This window comes from Cydia strobilella, chromosome Z (assembly GCF_947568885.1).
Source record: "Cydia strobilella chromosome Z, ilCydStro3.1, whole genome shotgun sequence".
Classification (NCBI taxonomy): domain Eukaryota; kingdom Metazoa; phylum Arthropoda; class Insecta; order Lepidoptera; family Tortricidae; genus Cydia; species Cydia strobilella.
Genome location: NC_086068.1, coordinates 4,619,632 through 4,640,828, shown reverse-complemented (window position 1 = coordinate 4,640,828; position 21,197 = coordinate 4,619,632). Strand labels below are relative to the sequence as shown.

Here is a 21,197-nt window from a genome sequence, read left to right as displayed (position 1 = left end):
AGCCCAAGTATGCACTACACTGGCAAGTCCAACTTTTTCATTTCACGCCAGTTCCCTACGCGTGTTCACGAGGAAAACGTCCTAAGCGTCCACCGAAAGCGTTGACGTACGACGTTTTTTCCTCCGAGAGCCCGAGCTGCGTCCGCGCAAGCCCGAGACATCTTCAAAAATAAACTAGTCAGTCCGAGGCAGCAGAAGCGCGCGATGCGTTACCATGGGTAGCAACTGCTGTAAGGCGGACTCCGGTCGAGTTGTACGGGGCTCGTCGATATACACCAGGTATCTGGTACTAATACTACAAGAGTTGTTCGGGGTGGTTTGGGTGCTCAGAATATCGTACGTGCAGTGAAGTGTTAAAGTGTTGTGCAGGTAGTAACTAACGGAGATGTGGAGTCATATCATTATTAATGGTTTTAGATTTTAGATGCGAATGCCTGTTACATCATGTGTATTTTATGTTTAGTATAGCATTTTGGTGGCGTAGCGTATCTTGATTTACAATATTCCTGAGGAAGGGTACCGTAAAATGTGCCAAAATGTGCCTTCTTTACTCCCCACTGGGTAATTGTGCTCCAACAGTTTTTATATATGAAAACTATATCATAAACTTATTTAATGAGGGCTACCGTTTTTGTGCTCACCAGTTGGCGCCACTGTCCAGAAAAACAGATCTCAAAATTCGTCTATGCTTATTTTTATAAAATCAATACGTTCTAATATACCTACACAAAGGTATTTTAACGTCTAAATGTGCCATTTTTTGAACCTGTTTAATTTTGCATATATTTTAGTTGGCACTTTTTTAAACCACTAATATTTATTGAGCTATATCTATTGTTTACCATGATTAATCAAAGATAAACAAAGATTTACCACAATTATGAATAAGGAGTGAAAATTCAAAAAGCTTTAAACCCCCAAAACTTGTATGCATTTGACATTTTGAAAGACCTTCATCTACACTAGCGCCCCTAGCGGCGAAATTAAACGCGGTAGCCCTCATTGTAACAAACATGATAGTAGTGATGGTCCAAATTAAATCGACATATATATTAGAGATGGGCCGATTATTTGATAATTATTCGGCATATTTTTCAATGTTCGTATTCGGTCGAATAGTTTGGTTCGAATTACCGAATAGGTATTTACCGAATAAACAATTTTTAGTGTTCCGTGCAAAACTTTTGACAAACGGAACACTTATGAGATCACTTCGGTCTTGCAAATCAGTTTTTTTTTTCAAGTAACTGGAGCGATCTTTTTGGTAATTTATAGGATATATCCTATATTCCTGTAACATTAAATTAAAGCAGTTAAATTGTAAGTTTGTGACTCTTGAACACTATCAAATCGCTTTTTTAATTAAGTTTGTATCTTTTTCTTCGTAATAGAAGAGTTGGAGTCATTATCTCCAGGTATAACATTTAAAACTTTTGCGTTTTGAACACATTAAATCACATTTAAAATCGGGTCTATCGCAAATTTATTTTGGTACCTTTATTTACCGACGTTTCGACACAGGTTTCACTGGTCGTGGTCGCGGCTAACTGATCGGTAAATAAAGGTAACAAAATAAATTCGCGATAAACCCGATTTTAAATGTGATTTAATATTATTTCCAGGTGTTGACAAATATTTGAGGGTCTACATTTACATGTTATGTGGATTACTTCAAAAGTGCAGACCGCGGATCTGTATAAACTTGTATGGTGCATTTTAGTCAGTTTTAACCCAACCGAACATTCGGCCCATCTCTAATATATATCAAATATCTGGGAGTCCAAAAACTCAAAAATGCGCGTTTTCCCAGAGATAAGACCTAGCTAGATCGATCTTTCGCCCCCGAAAACTCCCATATAGCAAATTTCATCGAAATCGTTAGAGCCGTTTCCGAGATACCCGAAATATGTATACAAAAATTGCTCGTTTAATGGTATAACAATATAGCTACCACAATATACAAAATTCGATATCACTATATAATATAAAACAAAGTCGCTTCCTGCTGTCTGTCTGTCCCTATGTATGCCTAGATCTTTAAAACTACGCAACGGATTTTGATTCGTTTTTTTAAATAGATAGAGTGATTCAAGAGGAAGGTTTATATGTATAATCAGCATTGCACCCGTGCGAAGCCGGGGCGGGTCGCTAGTTAAAGATAATGCCTCGCACAGCTAAACTGTGGAATGAACTGTCGCCTGTGGTATTTCCGGACCAATATGACCTTCAAACCTTCAAGAAAAGAGCGTATTCCCATCTTAAAGGCCGGCAACGCACTTACAACCCCTCTGGTGTTGCGGGTGTCCATGGGCGGCGGTAATCGCTTACCATCAGGTGATCCGTCTGCTCGTTTGCCTCCTATTTCATAAAAAAAAAAAATTTTTTTAGTACAAAGTTACCACCTCATTTTTTAAATGAAAAAATTCCAAAGAAATCGGCTTTACTTAATCCTTTATATCAACTATGTTTTCACTAACATGCTACAAAATTAACAGTAGGCTATTTGGTTTACAAAATGAAAATAAGTGTTCCGCCGAGAACAATGTTTTGTACGGAACACTAATTAAATTATTTTGCAGCAGTCGCGAAAAGACAAACAATAGTTATTTGTTATACAAGGGTGCAAAGTTGTATTTTACCTGCGAGTGTGGAATTGAAACACGAGTAAGCGAAAGGATTCTATAGTTGAACCACGAGCGAAGCGAGTGGTTCTAAAATAGAATCCTGAGCGTAGCGAGTGTTTTAACACACGAGAAGTAAAATACACTTGCACCCGTGTGTAACACAAAACTTTTCCCCTCACTATAGCGAGGAAAGTGCAACATCCACAGGCGTTAGATCATCTTCATCACTGGAAAAACAAACATCAACATCAAACATCGAACATTTATTCAGCAAATAGGCCACAGGGGCACTTTTACATGTCAATTTATACAAACAATAAATAACATTAAAAATTACATTAATAAACAAAAAATTATAAGATACAATTTTAAAACTTTTATGGAAAGGTTTTTGCTCCTAACATCTTATTATTATTATACCTTCAAACAAGCAATTCTTGTATATAATACATATTTATATATTTCGGGGATTTCGGTCTCTAACGATTTCGATGAAAATTGTTATATGGGGGTTTTCGGGAGCGAAAAATCGATCTAGCTAGGTCTTATGTCTGGGAAAACGCGCGTTTTTGAGTTTTTATATGTTTTCCGAGCAAAGATCGGTCTCCCAGATATTTTATGATAATCGAAAAATTTAAACTATGGTTCAAACAGTTTTAGGTTAAAATAAAGAATCCTAATTATGTTAGGATTCCTAACATATTTTTTTTTGTTTTTTTTTTAACGCGACAATAACTGACTTTTTATTTTATTTTTATTTTATTTTAAATGCATCGTAATTGGTTATCTCTATGGGAGGCGGAGTTTAGCTCGCTCGTAAGGATCGAGGTAAAATAATTCTGAAGTAGTTCACAGGGAAAGTCCCCGACTGTACTTCTTATGCCGGTTTCTCTCAAGCGATTCGCTAACCTATAGATGATTCTGACCCATTTTCTTTATAACAAACGAAACTGTCAACGCCATCTATACGACAGTAGGCCAAAGCTAGTAGCGCCCTCTGATCGAGAATCAAATTTTCTTAATTTTCGAGGCACGTTTTTTCCTTAGACTGTATCCATCTATTACGGAGTTCTATCTATCTTTGGTACTACCTATGTATTGTTGTATGGAGCCCAATGCGGTGGACAGACCAAATCCGCTCAGCCCTTGATGTAACGCTCCACGGTGCCCTACACTCGGCGACAGACAGAAAGAGGTGGCGGCAAATTGTCCATGAGAAGCTGCTCCCTAGAAGTGACCACGACCCTCAGTGATGAGGAAACCGATGCAAGGAGGAGGAGGTACTACCTATGTATGTATGTCGTGAAAAGTTGCATACATATGTAAGTCGGGTGACAATGCAATATTATAATACCATCGAGCTGATTTGATGATAGAGACAGGAGGTGGCCATAGGAACAACTCTGTGATAAACCAATTTAACTAAACCTAATTCTTGACGACCGGTTTGGCCTAGTGGGTAGTGACCCTGCCTGTGAAGCCGATGGTCCTGGGTTCGAATCCCGGTAAGGGCATTTATTTGTGTGATGAGCACAGATATTTGTTCCTGAGTCATGGGTGTTTTCTATGTATTTAAGTATTTATATATTATATTATATCGTTGTCTGAGTACCCATAACACAAGCCTCCTTAGGCTTACCGTGGGACTTAGTCAATCTGTGTAAGAATGTGCTATAATATTTATTTATTTATTTAATTGGGTTTGGGGTTTTTGACGACCGTGGCCTACGCCTAGTGGGTAGTGACCCTGCTGGTCCTGGGTTCGAATCCCGGTAAGGGCATTTATTTGTTTGATGAGCACAGATATTTGTTCCTGAGTCATGGGTGTTTTCTATGTATTTAAGTATTTATATATTACTAGCTTTTGCCCGCGACTTCGTCTGCGTGGACTTAGTAACCCCAGCTAGAATAGCGCCTGGAGAAAGTCTTATAGCAATCATTCAATTTGAGCATAATATGCACACAAATATTAGGCATTTTATCTATTTGAAAGAAAAACGCTTGGGGCGCCACGAGCAGGCCTCCAACCCCCGCCCACCTGGGGGAGCATACACCTGCCGCGTGTGTGGACGAGGGATCCTCTCCCGCATAGGGCTACACAGCCACGAACGCAAGTGTCGTTACCGGGATGCTGCTTAAAACATCTGGCACAGATGAAAAGGCCTATTATATATTTAGTAGGCAACTCATTTATTATCTCAATTCCATGATTCCACCCCGCTTTTCACCCTCTTAAGGGATGATTTTCGGGATAAAAACTATCCTAGGCACGTTTTCAAATTGAGATAAAAGGTAAAAACCCCCGTAAAAACCATTTCTTTCGTCGCAAGATTTGCGCGGTACCTATATCTTTTTCCCTTCTAATTTCGGCTCTACGACTCTTAAATTTGGATGTTGCGTGTTGCAGATTGCACGCCCATACAATTCCAACTTTCATTGACTAACATGACATCTAACGCAGCGTACTACGTAGGCGAACAACACGCGAATGCGATGCGGCGCGGTGGATCAATCCGTTGATACCAATAGAAGTGTCCTACGTGGGCGATCTCGTTGCGAACGCGAACGCCGTGGGCCCGCCGCGCCGCGCCGCTTCGCCTCGCGTTTACGAGTTGTCCGCTTACGTATTAAGAACGCTGCGTAAGCTATACGCCTTACCACCAACGTGAAAAAATCTTTGGCTCACTGGCCCAATGGCCTTGAAACCGATAAATATAGGTCGCCGGTTTTTATAAATGCTCGCCCAAGGCTCGAGCACAAACATTAAATCATTCGATGTTTTTATCCAGAAATAAGAATTGCGAGGAATGCCAACGCGACTTTAGGTGTAGTTTTGCGAATCAGATGGGTACATATGGAGCGGCCAAGGTGCTCACAAATATTTGAACACGCCTTTATTATCAAGGCGTTAGTCGTCATCATGGGGTTATGGAGCTAGAAGAGCGTAGAAGGCAAAAAAGCTATGTGTGAGGAGTCTTGCTATTCTGATCATCTTATTGGCAAAAAAGTATGGTCGAGTTTGGTATCAAATAAAAGTAGTCGGTTTACACATTTATATATATATATATATTTAATTACGATATTAAAATAATTGGCAAGATTTATAAAATAAAATAAACAAAATATGGGTAGGCATTTGACATTTAATTTGACAAGAAGATTACGGGTTACCACAGAGATACAGTTTATTTCAATTTCTATAGGGACTTAAATCACACTTAAATCTATAAGTTAAGGGCACCACAGACCTTGCAATAAACCGCACGCGGTTTTCGATCTTTTGCCGACTAGGTAGGTGCATTCAATTGATCTAACTTTTTGACAAACCGCGAGTTCTCAGTTCGGGGCGAATTACTATAGTATTATAACCAGTATTGTAACTATTTGGCTTGGTACCGACTTCAAACGTTTCATTTGCTAGCGCATATTAAACGGGATTTTATAATTTTTTATCTTTTTTGAAGTCGGTTTTACTTTAAGATCATTTTTTTGGAACGGTGGCATGTGAAGATTTCTTTTTACTCAACCGTATTTGCCAGGACCATATTCATTGATTGTATAAAGATGACTTACTAACTTATTCATTAAACTTTAATGAATAAGTCAGTATTCTTTATACAATCAATGAATAGGTCCTGGCAAATTACGGTTGAGTAAAAATACAATGAGTCCCCCTCGTACAGAAATTGGTGACTAACTGCGTTTGAGTTGACGCAGTCGCGTAAAACTCACGGTGAGGGTACTGAACCCTAGAACAAGAAGACAAGGTATTAATCACATTTTTATTCAGAATGGTCACGTTTGATAGTCTGGTTATTGACCTATTTTCTTAGCCCGTCATCGCGCGCTATCTAGCGCGTTTGCGCAACTTTCGATGAACGCTGGGCAGCCGCCCAAGCCATATGTAGTGCCAATAATGTATACAGTGTATATGTAATAAATAATACACAAATCGCTTTGGGATCCGAATTGTTACGCCATCCTATAGAGAAATTTCAAAAAAGTTCGCAATAGCAAAAAAGTCCCACTCAAAGTAGCAAATTTGCTAAGGAACGGTGAGCAAAACTGGATCTTGTGTGACAATATTTGATATGATATATGTTATAAATAATACACATATCGCTTTCGGATTCCAACCTACTACGAGATTGAGGACTAGTAAAGCCGCGGATTGGACACACGCGGCGCGCGGTGCCGCGAGCGACAAATCAAGGCCTACATTTGCGCTCGACCAAACGTACGATCGGGCTATAAAGTCAGCGGCCTTAAGTACAGGCGCTAGGTGCGTGTTCAGATATTTTTGAGCACCTCGTCCGCTCCGATATATCTGATGGCGACTGTACTAAGCAGAATAGTTGTAAAACCAGAACACAAACACCATCAAAACCAAACGAAACTCAACTGTATAAAGTTCACAACGATACGGTTTCCAACATGTTATTACATACGTCAATGTACCATCATATACACAGTAAACTGACCGTCATCCTTATTGCGAAGGCATAGGGTCCATTAATAGCCAGTATATGCTGCTCTTATTATTAGACCCGGATATTTATCTGTTCTGACGACTTCCCCGACCGATTTTCCGGACCTACTGACACATCAAAGAGTTTTGGGGATAGCTGAATTTTTATGCGCGGAGAAAACGGGTTTTTATTACATTATTCGCATATACATAGCGAAGATGACCTAAATTACATTGAAATAATTAGCCGAATTCATTGAGGCACTAAAAAAAACCTATTAATTTTGATCAATATCCTAATCTACTTCGATTTTTAGAAGCAGTTATTTTGTTAGTGTGGGTCAAATCTTGGAAGCTAAATTTAACCCACTTCCCGATTTCCGATTGAGCTGAAATTTTGCATACGTATGTATGCAAATGTATGGACCCAGGAGGTGGCCATGGGAAATCTGTGATAAAACAACGCAACCTCATTGTGTTTCGGGTTTTTAGAATTGTCATGACTTAACTAATACTCATGTGGAAAGAAAAGTACAGTCAGCTATAAAAGCTGGTCCCAAAAATTTCTGCCAAAAACCGAGCAGCAGCCGGTGTAACGCGAATCCTAATTTTAGTCCCAGCAACCAACGCAAGTCCCAGTAACAATGTATTATTATTATTTTGTTACTGTTATGCAAATATTTCATTCAGTGGACTTCTAGGAAAAAGTTATAGATTATTTTTTAATTAGGTCACTAAGACGCCCAGGGGCGTAGCTAGAGGATATGGCGCCCGGGCAGTCAACAAATTTGCGCCCCCTGACGACTGACAATAGTTTCCCTGCTGCTGCCTTTTACCCATTTTGGTGCCCCCCTTGGATGGCGCCCGGGGCACTTGCCCCTCTGCCCCCCCTCGCCACTTAAGACACCTCGAAAACTACATCTCCTACATCTCTAGAAAGTAATATGTGTACTTTTACTTTACTTTTTATCAAAGACTCATTAATTGTACTAGATGAGTACTCTAAGGCAATTTCGTATTTTTATTATGTATAAGCTAAATACAGGGCGTAATACCCAGTATTAAAATTGTTTTCATAGTTTCGCGCTACTAATACTAAACGATTTTTCTAATCTTCTAAAAACAAAGTATAAATAAGTTTTTAATTAACTCATCAACTAAGTTGTAAATTTTTGTGCCAATATATTCATTACAAATATTCAAATCTAAATCTAAAATTAATTTCTATCTGATGGGACTTAATGATCAGAGACCGGAATTTTCGCGGCAAGACAAAAGGCGGTCGCAATCTTGCTAGTTGGAAACATTTTTTTTTTCGATATCGATAGATGGGTAATGGAAGAAAAAAACGGTCCACCAAATAAAAAAAATATTTAATAAGAAAATTTACGTAAGGTTTTAAAAAAAATACATTATATAGAAACAGATGCAATTTCTTCTCCGAAATCTACGTGAGTACACACAGCAGCGCATGACATTATATTTGGTTTGTGATATTGATAGGATCATTTATTTCTCAAACTTGTCTGGGAGTAAACAGTTTCGTTTATCACTATAAAGCCATTTTTGTATACTATTACATTATGTATACTAATTGTATCTATTTCTATATAATTTTATACAAACCTCAGAAATGAAATTTTGTTGAAAATTGTTTTTATTTGGTTGACTGCCTTTTCTTCTATTACACAACTATCGATATCGATCAAAAATATTTCTAACTCTAGCAAGATTGCGACAGTTTTTTTGTTTTGCCTCGAAAATTCCGGGCTCTGTTAATGATAATGCTTAACCACTATAAATTCCGCAAATGCTAGACTAAAATAGAAGATGCAATTGCATAAATCTAATCAGGAATGCTATTCCCAATGCCCGCTCAGCGTTACCGAGTTGATCGCTCAAATGAGCTAGTTTAAAAAAAACTGACAAAAAAAATCATTTTTGATACAAGCTTAAAACCTAAGCTAAGCAGGCCCAGATCACAGAGTTCCTGTGGCCGCCTCCTATCTCCATCACCAGATCAGCTCGATGGTACCATAATATTGTATTGTCATCCAATTTACATATGTATGCAAATTTTCAGCTTTATCGGAAACCGGGAAGTGGGTCAAATCTAACTTGCAAGATTTGACCGTAACAAACATACATACATTGAATGTTAAATAAAAGCTTGTAACTACTCACGGCAGGAAGCAGCTATGAATAGTAAGTAAGTACCATATGTATGAGTTAATATTTACTACACCATTCTAGTTAGCGACGGATACAGTCAATAATATTTTTTGATACACTCATTTATTGCCGATTGTACTTTCTCTCCTTTTCATGTCTATTATGTACTTCACAAGATCTTTCAAATGAGCCTACACTCAATGTGTTTACGTTTTTCCATCGAAGAGTTCCTTTGGCTACCTTCCGACTCCATCATCAGATCTGCTCCATGTTAGCATATTATTGCATTGTCATCGGATATGCGGAAGTATGCCATGTTTCAGCTTAATCAGACACCGGAAAGTAGATTTGCAGCACGTACAAATAAATATACGTGGTCACAGAATAAATAATAGTAAGTACTATTTGTTAGAGAGTGAACCTTCTGTACCAAGTGGTACAGAAGGTTCACTCTCTAACAAAACGCGTCTATTACGACAGATATGACGCAAGCGCGAGCAGGCGTCAGTTCCGTAGCGGCGCGGGGCAAATACTATGGCTAGACACCAAAATTGGTGTGGGCCGCATGTACTTGTAGCGACGCGGCGAAATCGCGGAGTGAGCCACGCCTGACGCGGTGAAGCTAAATAAAAGTGTGTAATAACAGATTGTATAATAATTAACCTAACTACTCGACTCTGTCAACCAATAGCATTACTATAGTTACCTAAAGACAAATTAAAAGGTTGCCGAACTTTCTCAAAATAACTTTCCGAATTTAGGCCGGATTTTTATAGATAAATTATAGGCGGAAACATTTGGGATTAACACACAACACATCTGGCTATTATATTAGGAGAGAACAGTCCTTTAATGTGTTATTGTAGGTTTAGTGGTCGTGATTTCATTTTAGGGATTTTGATTACTTATTTTTACATTAGATGAGATGAACTTTACTACCTACCTATACATTTTTCTATTGAGTTTTTTTTAGACATTTGGTTTACTTTTTCTCGATAGCTTGAATATTGACGCGATTGAGATGTTTGGTTTTTTTTTTGTTTTAAATTCCTTTCGTAAGAATCTATATCATAAACTCTATATCTACAGACTTTGCATAGGGTTGGGAAATCTCCCTTTATAAGTTTTTAAATAATTCGTAAACGGTGGCCCCGTAGCAAAAATGTCACATACATAAGGAATCTACATAAAATATTCTACAACAAAGATTGTTTACTTTTTCGCTAGGATCAATTAGGTATAGAATGAGATAGGAGTAACGCTGTCCAGATATACTGTGCACTTGAGTGAAACTGAGGGCCTACCGCGGAACACGTAAATCGAAATTTCGTTATCCGCCTCTCTATCACTTGTATATTCGAGCGATAGAGAAATAGATAACGATATTTCGATTTTTCGAGTTTCCGTTAGGCTCAGAGCAACCGAACATACCCGTAGAGTGAAGTAACGCCTGGTATTAGAGCGAGCAAGATATATATATAGTGGTGATGTGTGACAGCAATGAATGGACTCAGTTGGCATGTTTCGTAATTTATTACGCATGCGAATATATGCTCTATTGATCTCTGCTTATAACTATTGAAACTTTATTTTAATTAAAATTAACCTTCAAGAGTCAGGAGATTAGTAGGAAACAAAACTTGCGACGGAAGATATGGCTGTCGAGAGGGTTTTTACCTTTTATCTCAATTACTCCGAAAATATATTTCGGTTTGAAAAATGTCTCGTCAGATAAGTAAGTTACAGGGTGTCCCTAGCCATTGAACAAATCCGAAATGTACAAATGCATTAGGGTATTTAGAACCAGTATACAAAGTATCATAACAACCGGTGTAGCGGTTACGAAGAAATTAACAAATTACGATTTTTTATTTTGGAGCAGCCTGTATGTGTTAGTAGCTCCCGAAGTAATAAATAGTATGAAACCTTCTTCGACCTTTTTGACTTTCTTTTTTATTTATGACACTAATAAGATTCTGACTTTTGGCAAATGTCATCATTGCCGCATATTTTCGAACAAATTGTCAAAAGCTCTGCCAATGATTTCTTTTTGTTGTCGATTTTCGGAAATAACTTTTGTTTGAAATTTTATTTTATCTTTTGTTTTGTTTATTGTAAGAGCCGGCTCGTACCAATGAGTTTTTTCGGAACTTATGTACGAAATATCATTTGATATTTACCAGTTGCTTTTCGGTGAAGGAAAACATTGTGAGGAAACCGGACTAATCCCAATAAGGCCCAGTTTCCCCTCTGGGTTGGAAGGTCAGATGGCAGTCGGTTTCGTAAAAAGTAGTGCCTACGTCAATTCTTGGGATTAGTTGTCAAAGCGAACCCCAGGCTCCAATGAGCCGTGGCAAAAATGCCGGGATAACGCGAGGAAGAAGTAAAATTGTACTAAGGCTCTAAGGCTAAATTCTAGGCAAAGATCTACAAACAAAATGGATTTACTCTTGATTTTATTTCACTAAAATGATAAATGTGTGGTTTTTAAAACAATGTCAGCAAAATAGTATTAAAGTGTCCGTTAGTAAAGTTCACCATGACCTTGTGTCATATAACATCGTGTAAATATAGCCGAGCGTCGCGCCAAGCGGGTTTAGATTGTTCTTAGCTCTGGCAGTGTTATTGCGACATAATTTGTGCCATTTTCAACCAAAAGGGTACTTATTGTCGCTTGTCAGTAAGGCGCTATTTCCATATAGCTTCAATTAGAAATCAACCTTATCAAAAAGCGACAATGTGGTACATTTTAGTTGAAAACGTCACATTTATCGTCAGATCGTCGCCTATTCGGATAAGGGCTTTTTCTTCCCTGCTAGGATATCAGTGGCACTTTTTGTCCCTGCTAGGAGCGATCAAAGTGGCACTTTTCTGTTTTAAATGTCTAGGGTACAATTTTTTTACTAAAATTAGCTTTAATAATTATTTGAAACATAATAATTTTCTATAGTATGTGTCACATGGAGCGCTGGTGACCTAGCGGTAAGAGCGTGCGACTTTCAATCCGGAGGTCGCGGGTTCAAACCCCGGTTCATACCAATGAGTTTTTCGGAACTTGTGTACGAAATATCATTTGACATTTACCAGTTGCTTTTCGGTGAAGGAAAACATCGTGAGGAAACTTATCCCAATAAGGCCTAGTTTCCACTAAAGAATATGAATATGAATACGTCAATTAAATTCTTGGGATTAGTTGTCAAGCGGAGCCCAGGCTCCCATGAGCCGTGGCAAAATGCCGGAATAACGCGAGGAGGAAGAAGAGTATGTGTCACATGGTAGCAAAATTATTTACACCTTGGGCGTTAACACTTGAATCCCTCACTACGCTATGGATTCTATTTTAGAATCCTTTATTTTAGTCACGATTCAATGTACACCCACGCAATCTAGTTCAATTTAGATTTCATCAACTCTCAATAGTCCTTACACCCTGGCGGGTGCTGCCTCTGTGTGCGTCCCATAACACCGGCAAGGGCAGAGTCCGCTCGGTCAGGGCGATCCCTTACATCTTATTTAAGTATCAAAAGGGCCTCTACGTGTTGGCTTCGACTCCACGCACGCCTCCCAAATGTCAGGAACACCATTCTTCCGTGATGGGTAAAAACGTATTCCTAAAAATGTTTTGCCAATGTATTTTAGGGCCAAACTGCATAGCTATTAAAAGAATTGGTTAATAATAAAATATAATACCTAATATTAATAGTGATAATAATGGTCGTTTAGATACGCAAATACAAAACGTTGCTAATTAATCATTTATAATTTTAGGTTATCTTCATATTATTTATATAATGCGAATGTCATGTGCTGCCGTGTGTACCTACTGACGTAGATTTTGAAGAAGAAACTGCGTCTGTTTCTATATAATTCTATAAAAACCTTACTTAAATTTACTTAGAGTTTTGAATGATTCACGGTTAGTTTCACTAGACTTATATTGACCGGGATATAGACCGTGATTACCTTTTGTATTATTTGTGAGCTCCCGATATTTCGACGCAGTTACATGCATCATGTTCACGGGTGACTGAAGATAGCGGGTGGGTGTCGGGAGCTCACAAATAATACATAAGGTAATCACGGTCTATATCCCGGTCAATATAAGTCTAGTTAAATTTACTTATTATTTTTCTTTTTATTGGAGACCATTTTTTTCTTCCATTACCCAACTATCGATATCGATAAAAAAATAATCTAACTCTAGCAAGATTGCGACAGGCTTTTGTTTTGCCGCGAAAATTCCGGGCTCTTATAATACTGGTAATTTAGATACGCATATACAAAAACATTGTTTAATTAATCATTTATAGTTTTAGGTTATCATCATATAAATAACAAAGACAACAATGATTTAACATCAATAAACATGAGTTCGATCAAAAATAACATTATTCATTTTAACGTTATTCATTTGTCCATACAATTTTTTAATGGTGCGTTTTGATTGTGATTTCTTTCTTAGTTGTTTACTAGTAGGTAATCAATCAGGTTTCAAACCGTTGAAGTTACTATTAGCCTAAAGGGGCCCACTGACTATCAGTCCGCCGGACGATATCGGCCTGTCAGTTGTTGGGAACTGTCAAATTTTTGTTCTAACTTACAGGCCGATATCGTCCGGCGGACTGATAGTCAGTGGGCCCCTTTATATATGGTCGACCTTCACCGATACGTCTGACAGGTGAAACTTATATTTTATGGAAGAAAATATGTTCGAACATAACCGTATTATGCCGTATTATCTACACAAGCCCAAAAGCGCTACTATTCTTCAAAAACTCCGCTAGCTAAACGCATTGCACTTTAAAAACGTTTAACTCGTGTCTTAATTCGCATTAGACACGATTGTAAATGTGATTTAATAAACCAAGTATATTGTGTGAGGGATGCTTCACACAATATACTTGGTTTATTAAATCACATTTACAATCGTGTCTAACGCGAATTTATCTTACGTTTATTTACCGACGATTCACGACCAGTGAAACCTATGTCGAAACGTCGGTAACAAATATAGGTAACAAAATAACTCGCGAATATAAATGTGATTTAATATGTGTTCAAAACGCGAAAGTTTTAAATGTTATAGGTACTTAGTTTATCACTACATAGTATGAAACAAAGTTGTTTCCTGCTGTCTGTCCCTTATGTATGCTTAGATTTTTAAAACTACGCAACGGATTATGATGCGTTTTTTTATAGATACGTAGAGTGATTCAAGTGGAATGTTTTATGTATAATACATCAGCATTGCACCCAAATCATTGCAAATAAACAGCAGCTGTCTAAGCTACACACGACAGAAATGCGCATGTTACGCTGGTCAGCGGGTGTCACACTGCTGGACAAAGTACGGAATATCCACATCAGAGGGAGTTATAAGATCGCGCCCATAATCGACAAGGTTAAAGAACGCCGCCTACGATGGTATGGACATGTACTCCGCCGCCCTGAAGACCATATGGTACGAGCTGCCCTGAGCATACCCACGACAGCGCGAGGCGCCGGAAGACGGCCCGCCACCTGGTTGACGACGGTCCAGAAGGACCTAAAAGAGATAGGAATAGACAACACCGTAGCCCAAAACCGGGAACAGTGGAAAATGCAGACAAGGACAGCCGACCCCAGATGATGGGATAAGGCTTAGGACAAGAAGAAGATCAGCATTGCACCCGTGCGAAGCCTTGGCGGGTCGCTAGTTAAATATACTTAACCTTTTATATGTCCCTGTCAAGTCTCATAACACCTAAGTCCTGTAATAATAGAAAAATATACACAAACCTGTTTACTAAGTCGCCAGTAAGTCGACACTATTGTCAGCCCCACGCTTGTCTGGCTCTTTGCTAAGTTCAGAGACTAGTGAAAAATAGCCACTGCCAATTGTATTAAACCACTAACCATGTCAAGTACATAAGACAATGGAGGTCACCACACATAAATTATTTTCTTATTTGCAATATTTGCATTAATTATTTTTATTTTATTTTGACCATGTTCTTTATAAACTGAGCTGGAGCTATATAAACTAATATGCGTTAAAATTGTTAAATAACAAACGAAACCGTCAACGCCATCTATACGAGAGTAGGCCAAAGGTAGTGGCACCTTCTGATCGAGAATCAAATTTTCTTGATTTTTGAGGCACGTTTTTTCCTTAGACTGTATCCATCTATAACGAAGTTACATCTATCTTTGCTATTAAATAGCATATTGGATAAAAAATATGCTACCCAAAAATTACTAATTCCACTCAGACGAAGTCGCGGGAAAAATCTAGTAAAATTATAAATGCGAAAGTAACTCTGGCTGTCTGTCTGACTGTTAAACCTCTTCACGCTTAAAAGTCCGCAGCAAGCTCGGTTCTCCATACAAACGTAGTTCCGCTCTCATTTTAAAACGACTAGCTAGATTCCTCTGAAACTTTGTACTTACAATAGGATAAGGTATATCTAGTCCTGTAATTAGTTTATGTAGCTTCAGATACCATAGTTAAAAAATACAGCGAATTAAGTTTTTCGTACAAAATTTGTTTTTGCTCTATTTCGTTTGTTTTATAAACTGGAGCTATATAAACTAATTACAGGAATAGATACATATATGTCATTGTATGTGCAAAATTTCATTGCAATCGAACACGTAGTTTTAAAATGAGAACGAAAGTCCGTTTTCGTGAAATTCGGCAATTTGATATGGTGATAGTGTGAGGCCCGGAGAAGGACATAGGATAGTTTTTGTCTAAATCATCATCATCATACTCTCTGACGATGTTGCGGGCAGAAACTACTAACAAATATAGTCTGTATCTGAAGGATCCCAAACTTGGTATGTTTTGAAAATTATTTTTATTTTAATACAAAACACGTGACTGAAATGTAATGATGTGATATTTTTAGAAACGGCTTAAAATGCCCTTTCATTGAATACCACACACGATAGGTGTCAGAACATTTTTTTTTCTATAAAAAAAATATGACGTCATAACTCCTCTCCTGTTTTTTTGGTGCTTCGGGTCAAATTGATTAATTCAACTGTTTGAAGGACGAGGTTCCTTCAAACAGTTGAATTAATCACACGGAAGAAAATTAAGAATTGATTAATATGGACTAAAGATCAATCGTGTCCATTTTCATAGCTTTAACACCATTTGCAGCGTTTTAGCGAACCACTAGCACTAATAAAAAGAATCAGTTATGCGAGATACCATATTTTTATTATGTTGTCTGTTACATAGAGTTTGTCTAATATTACATAATAATTGTCAGTCTATTCTATTTAATTTTGCCGATTTATTTCCGCTTCTATTTATTTATTTAAATTTTATTGCACATAAAAAAGAGTACAACAGGCGGACTAAATGCCACTAGGCATTCTCCATAACCATAAGGCAAAACAGAAATGCGTCAAATTACGAAAAATATTGTATGGTATTGGCAGTCTTTATTATCAACATTTCTTTAACTTCAACATAAAGGAGAAAAGTACTTAAGCGTGTATACTCCTAGGTTATTTAAAACTACTTACAGAAAATGCGAAGTTCTGCAAACTTAAGGGCGCCACTGATTATCAGTCCGCCGGACGATATCAGCCTGTCAGTTAGGACAAAAATTTGACAGTTTCGAACAACTGACAGGCCGATATCGGTCGGCGGACTGGTAATCAGTGGGACCCTTTACATAAGGTAACGATTTGAAATTCAAGTATTTTATAAAATAATATAATACTCACTTCGGCCCACTTCCACCATCCCACTAACCCGGGGTTAAGCGGTTAAACCGTTAACCCAGTGTCAAATTGTACTGGTAACCATGGTAACTCCAGGTTTGACCCGTTACCCCAGGGTAAGTGAATGGCGCAAGTGGGCGTTAGGAGGAACGATTCACATGATTCAAAAACCGGCCAAGTGCGAGTCGGATTCGCACGAAGGGTTCCGTAATACCATTACGCAAAAAACGGCAAAAATCACGTGTGTTGTATGGGAGCCCCACTTAAATATTTATTTTATTCTGTTTTTAGTATTTGTTGTTATAGCGGCAACAGAAATACATCAACTGAAAATTTCCACTGTCTAGCTATCACGGTAATTGAGACAGCCTGGTGACAGACGGACAGACAGACAGCGAAGTCTTAGTAATAGGGTTCCGTTATGACCCTTTGGGTACGGAACCCTAAAAAACAAATGAAAGAAAGATCTTCAAAGTGAAAATAATATCTCACAATCGTTCAATCATGTTGCGAAACACTGAATTTTTTTTTCCTACTATACTGAACTGTTACCAGAGAATAACAGCGCCCTCTTGACAATGATCATATATTACTGGCACATAATAAATAATAGTACTACCGTACAGAAAGGAAACTTCCTACAAAACCGAAGTTTGACAGCGGTTCAGGGTCGAATCATGCTGTCCCTTTTTAATATATGGCACTATCCCTTTCGATTATTTATGGTTGTCAAAATTCAAGTCATTATCTTATCTATGGTCGTGCACTCAAAGGGAAGTCAAGTTGTGCCAACCCTAATAATTGCTCGGAGCAATGCTGAGCCGAACGAAGCCGAGTCTGCCCGAAGCGAGGAGTTTCGCACCCCTGTTACTGGTCAGACTTCATATGTCGCGTGCCTATAATCACAATCACCTATTCTAAGCAACAAGCTTGAATATCATGTTATCTCCCTCTAACACATACTGTATTTACAGGAGCAGAGCGGGAGCGTCCCTAGATTCACGCTTCACCGTATCTGAGGGCGCGGGGGGCGTGCGGCTGACCGTCACCGCGGCGCGAGAGCAGGACGGTGGCATCTACACTCTGCAGGTGAGTCCCCTTCTAACTAGGAGTTACCATGTTTACCAGTACAATTTGACACTGGGTTAACGGTTTAACCGGTTAACCACGGGTTAGTGACATGGTGCAAGTGGGGCTAAGAAAAGTAAAAATCATTTTAAGCTTTAATAAAAACTGTGTTAGGTCTAAATTTTCTTCTGTGTAGAGTGACTACTGTAGTTCAATAACTTGTGTTGTAAATTGTTAAGAGTGTCCAATTACTATGTAGTGGCATTGGCACTCTTAAAAATAAGACTTAATTTGGCTTCTTTCTGATTTGTTCTTCTTCTTCCTCGGTCCCTCATTGCTGAGGATCGCGACCATGTATGCTCCGTCTCCATAGTGTGCGATCATAAGCCATATGAGTCACGCACTGCATGTTGCCGCCAACCACCCACTTCACACCATCAGACCATCTCGTGGGTGCTTTTCCTCGCCCGGGCTTGCCATCCATCCATGCCTGATTTGTTAGCATAGGCCAATTACGGCAATTACTATGTAGGTACTATAGCAGTCACCCTATTAGAATAGAAAAGAATAGTTTTTATTCGTAAACACACAGACAATAGACATACATCAAAAGAACATAGTGAAAATAAAGTGGCACGAAATGGTCCCATCTCAGCATGCTGCTGGCGACTTCCAGCGCTGATCTTCCGATAAGACTATCAAGTGAGAATCACGGAAGGTAACAGACAAAAAGAAACGACGACGACTAATACGATTACGACTTATCATTTATAACTGTCATAAAAATGTATGCTTGATAAAACCAGGTTAAAAGTGACCCCAGGAGACCGTAACTATGGCAACGAGACTAGTAAAACTTGATTAACCAACGCATCACCCGCGTACATTTTTAAACAAACACATTGACGTATTACTTTCCTACAGGCCAGCAATGCAGCTGGCAGGGACACAGCCCGCGTCCGTCTCGAGGTGTCCAACGAGACGAGCGGAGACGACCCGCCCTCGTTCGTGCGGAGGCTGCAGGACCTCACAGTGAAAGTTGGCACCAGGACGAGATTCCTCGTCGAGATCCTCAGCTCCACTGACTGCAAAGTAAGTCCTACTTTACGTTCACTTCAGCTCATTCGTGGTGCTGCTGGCTGGGCTCAGGGCAATTTTGTCCACAGTTCTATTTTGCCATTTTGGCCAGCAACGCAGCAGGTAGGGACACAGCCCGCGTGCGGCTCGAACTGTCCGACGAGACGAGCGGAGACGACCCGCCCTCGTTCGTGCGGAGGCTGCAGGACCTCACAGTCAAAGTTGGCACCAGGACGAGATTTCTTGTCGAGATCCTCAAAGTAAGTCGAACCTCATGAGGAGGGGGTAATCCTCAGGAGGTCCTCAGGATGCAACTGAGCCTGCCAAAGCACTAATGCTTCTGGCATGTTCGCCGAGGTGAGATCGTACGACAGCACAGTAAGTCGAGGCCTCTGAATCATGTATACTTTTTTTTATAGAGGGAAAAAGCGTTTTGCATACCACCCAGGTGCCGGGACGGGCCTGGGATGGTTATGTGGGACTCCCATACAGGCTAATGAGACCCACGGTTTACCCACTAAAAACCCCTCTTGGCCGCCTCAGGGCTATAAGGCGAAGCCACAGAGGAACACTAGAGCACTCTTCCGCAGCGAATCATGTATAGGTACAGTCGCCATCAGATATATCGGTGCGGCCAAGGTGGTCACAAATATCTGAACACGCCTCTATTGTCAAGGCGTTAGGTGCGTGTTCAGATATCTTTGAGCACCTCGGCCGCTCCGATATATCTGATGGCGACTGTACCTATACATGATTCGCTGCGGAAAAGTGCTCTAGTGTTCCTAAATTTTTTTTTAGCAAAATCGACTTTCCAAGGATGCGTGAAGACCAAATACTGAATTGATAATAGTTATTTTTACACATCCTAATATAGAACACTTCACACACTCAAGAGGCTCCTATTTAAAGAGTACGAATAAACAACATACATATGTAGATACATTAAACACAGTATTCCAGTTTGTATTATACTGCTGCACTTATATACATACGAGCCCCGATGCAAATTAGTTCGTCTAGTTCCACACAACAATTTTGTTTATTCTAATAAATTTTACACATGAAGATAAAATGACCCAGTAATGGGTACCGTAATAGTAATGTCTAATCTAGTTTATTTTGATCGTATATTAAAATTGCATGATACTCTTATTGCTAAAAAAATTTACTTTTCAAAAAAGTTCTCCAAATCATATTGTCCTCTCCTATAGCACTGCTGCATGCATGGACTCGAAACAAAATTGTCAGTACATTGGTAGAGCCGTGTTGCTTTCCCTAGTAATAGCCCTTTTCACATCTGTTATATTCCTACCCGTCAAATAAAAATAAAAAAATCGTTATTTTTTTTCTTTTAGTACAAACGGTATTTCTTGTATTTGGATTTAGTTATTGGAGAATATTTCCATATAAATTAAACTATGTTAGTGATTTTTAAACTTAAACATTATCTTTGTACAAACGCGAGAACCTCATAAAAACCTGCCAAGTGCGAGTCGGACTCGCGCAAGAAGGGTTCCGTACCATTACGAAAAAAAAAACAGCAAAAAAATCACGTTTGTTATATGGGAACCCCATTTAAATATTTATATTATTCTGTTTTTAGTATTTGTTGTTATAGCGGCAACAGAAACGTCATCTGTGAAAATGTCAACTGTCTAGCTATCACGGTTCATGAGATACAGCCTGGTGACAGACGGACAGACGGACAGACGGACGGACAGACGGACATCGGAGTCTTAGTAATAGGGTCCCGTTTTTACCCTTTGTATATAGGCTCGTATATAGTTTGTATTCTCAAGGCTCACTTACCACTAGCTTACTGTCCTGACACTGACATATTCATTAGCGTGTGCGTAACTTACCTTCTATGCATCTCGCTCGTATTGGCATATTAGTTCAGAAAGTAAGTTACGCAGATGTTAGCGAATAATGTCAGTGTCAGGTCCGTGTCAAGCTCGGAACAGCCAAGCCCCTAAGCTCGGACTTTACAAACCCTATACCTTAGTTCTAAACTATGGCTCGACCGTTTAATAGATTAACCCGCAACTCGCACTCGTAAAATACTCGTA

The 21,197-nt window shown here is 39.0% G+C and overlaps 1 protein-coding gene across 1 annotated transcript in view; it reads left to right on the top strand.

Annotated features, from left to right (window-relative positions):
• Window positions 1-206: 206 nt before the first annotated feature.
• LOC134754461 (titin homolog) overlaps window positions 207-21,197 on the top strand; it is a 105,366-nt gene continuing 84,375 nt past the window's right edge. The window contains exons 1-3 of the mRNA XM_063690795.1: window positions 207-336; window positions 17,958-18,072; window positions 18,976-19,143. Of these exons, the coding sequence (XP_063546865.1) occupies window positions 215-336; window positions 17,958-18,072; window positions 18,976-19,143 (405 nt within the window). The 5' untranslated portion in view covers window positions 207-214. The remainder of the gene's footprint in view (window positions 337-17,957; window positions 18,073-18,975; window positions 19,144-21,197) is intronic.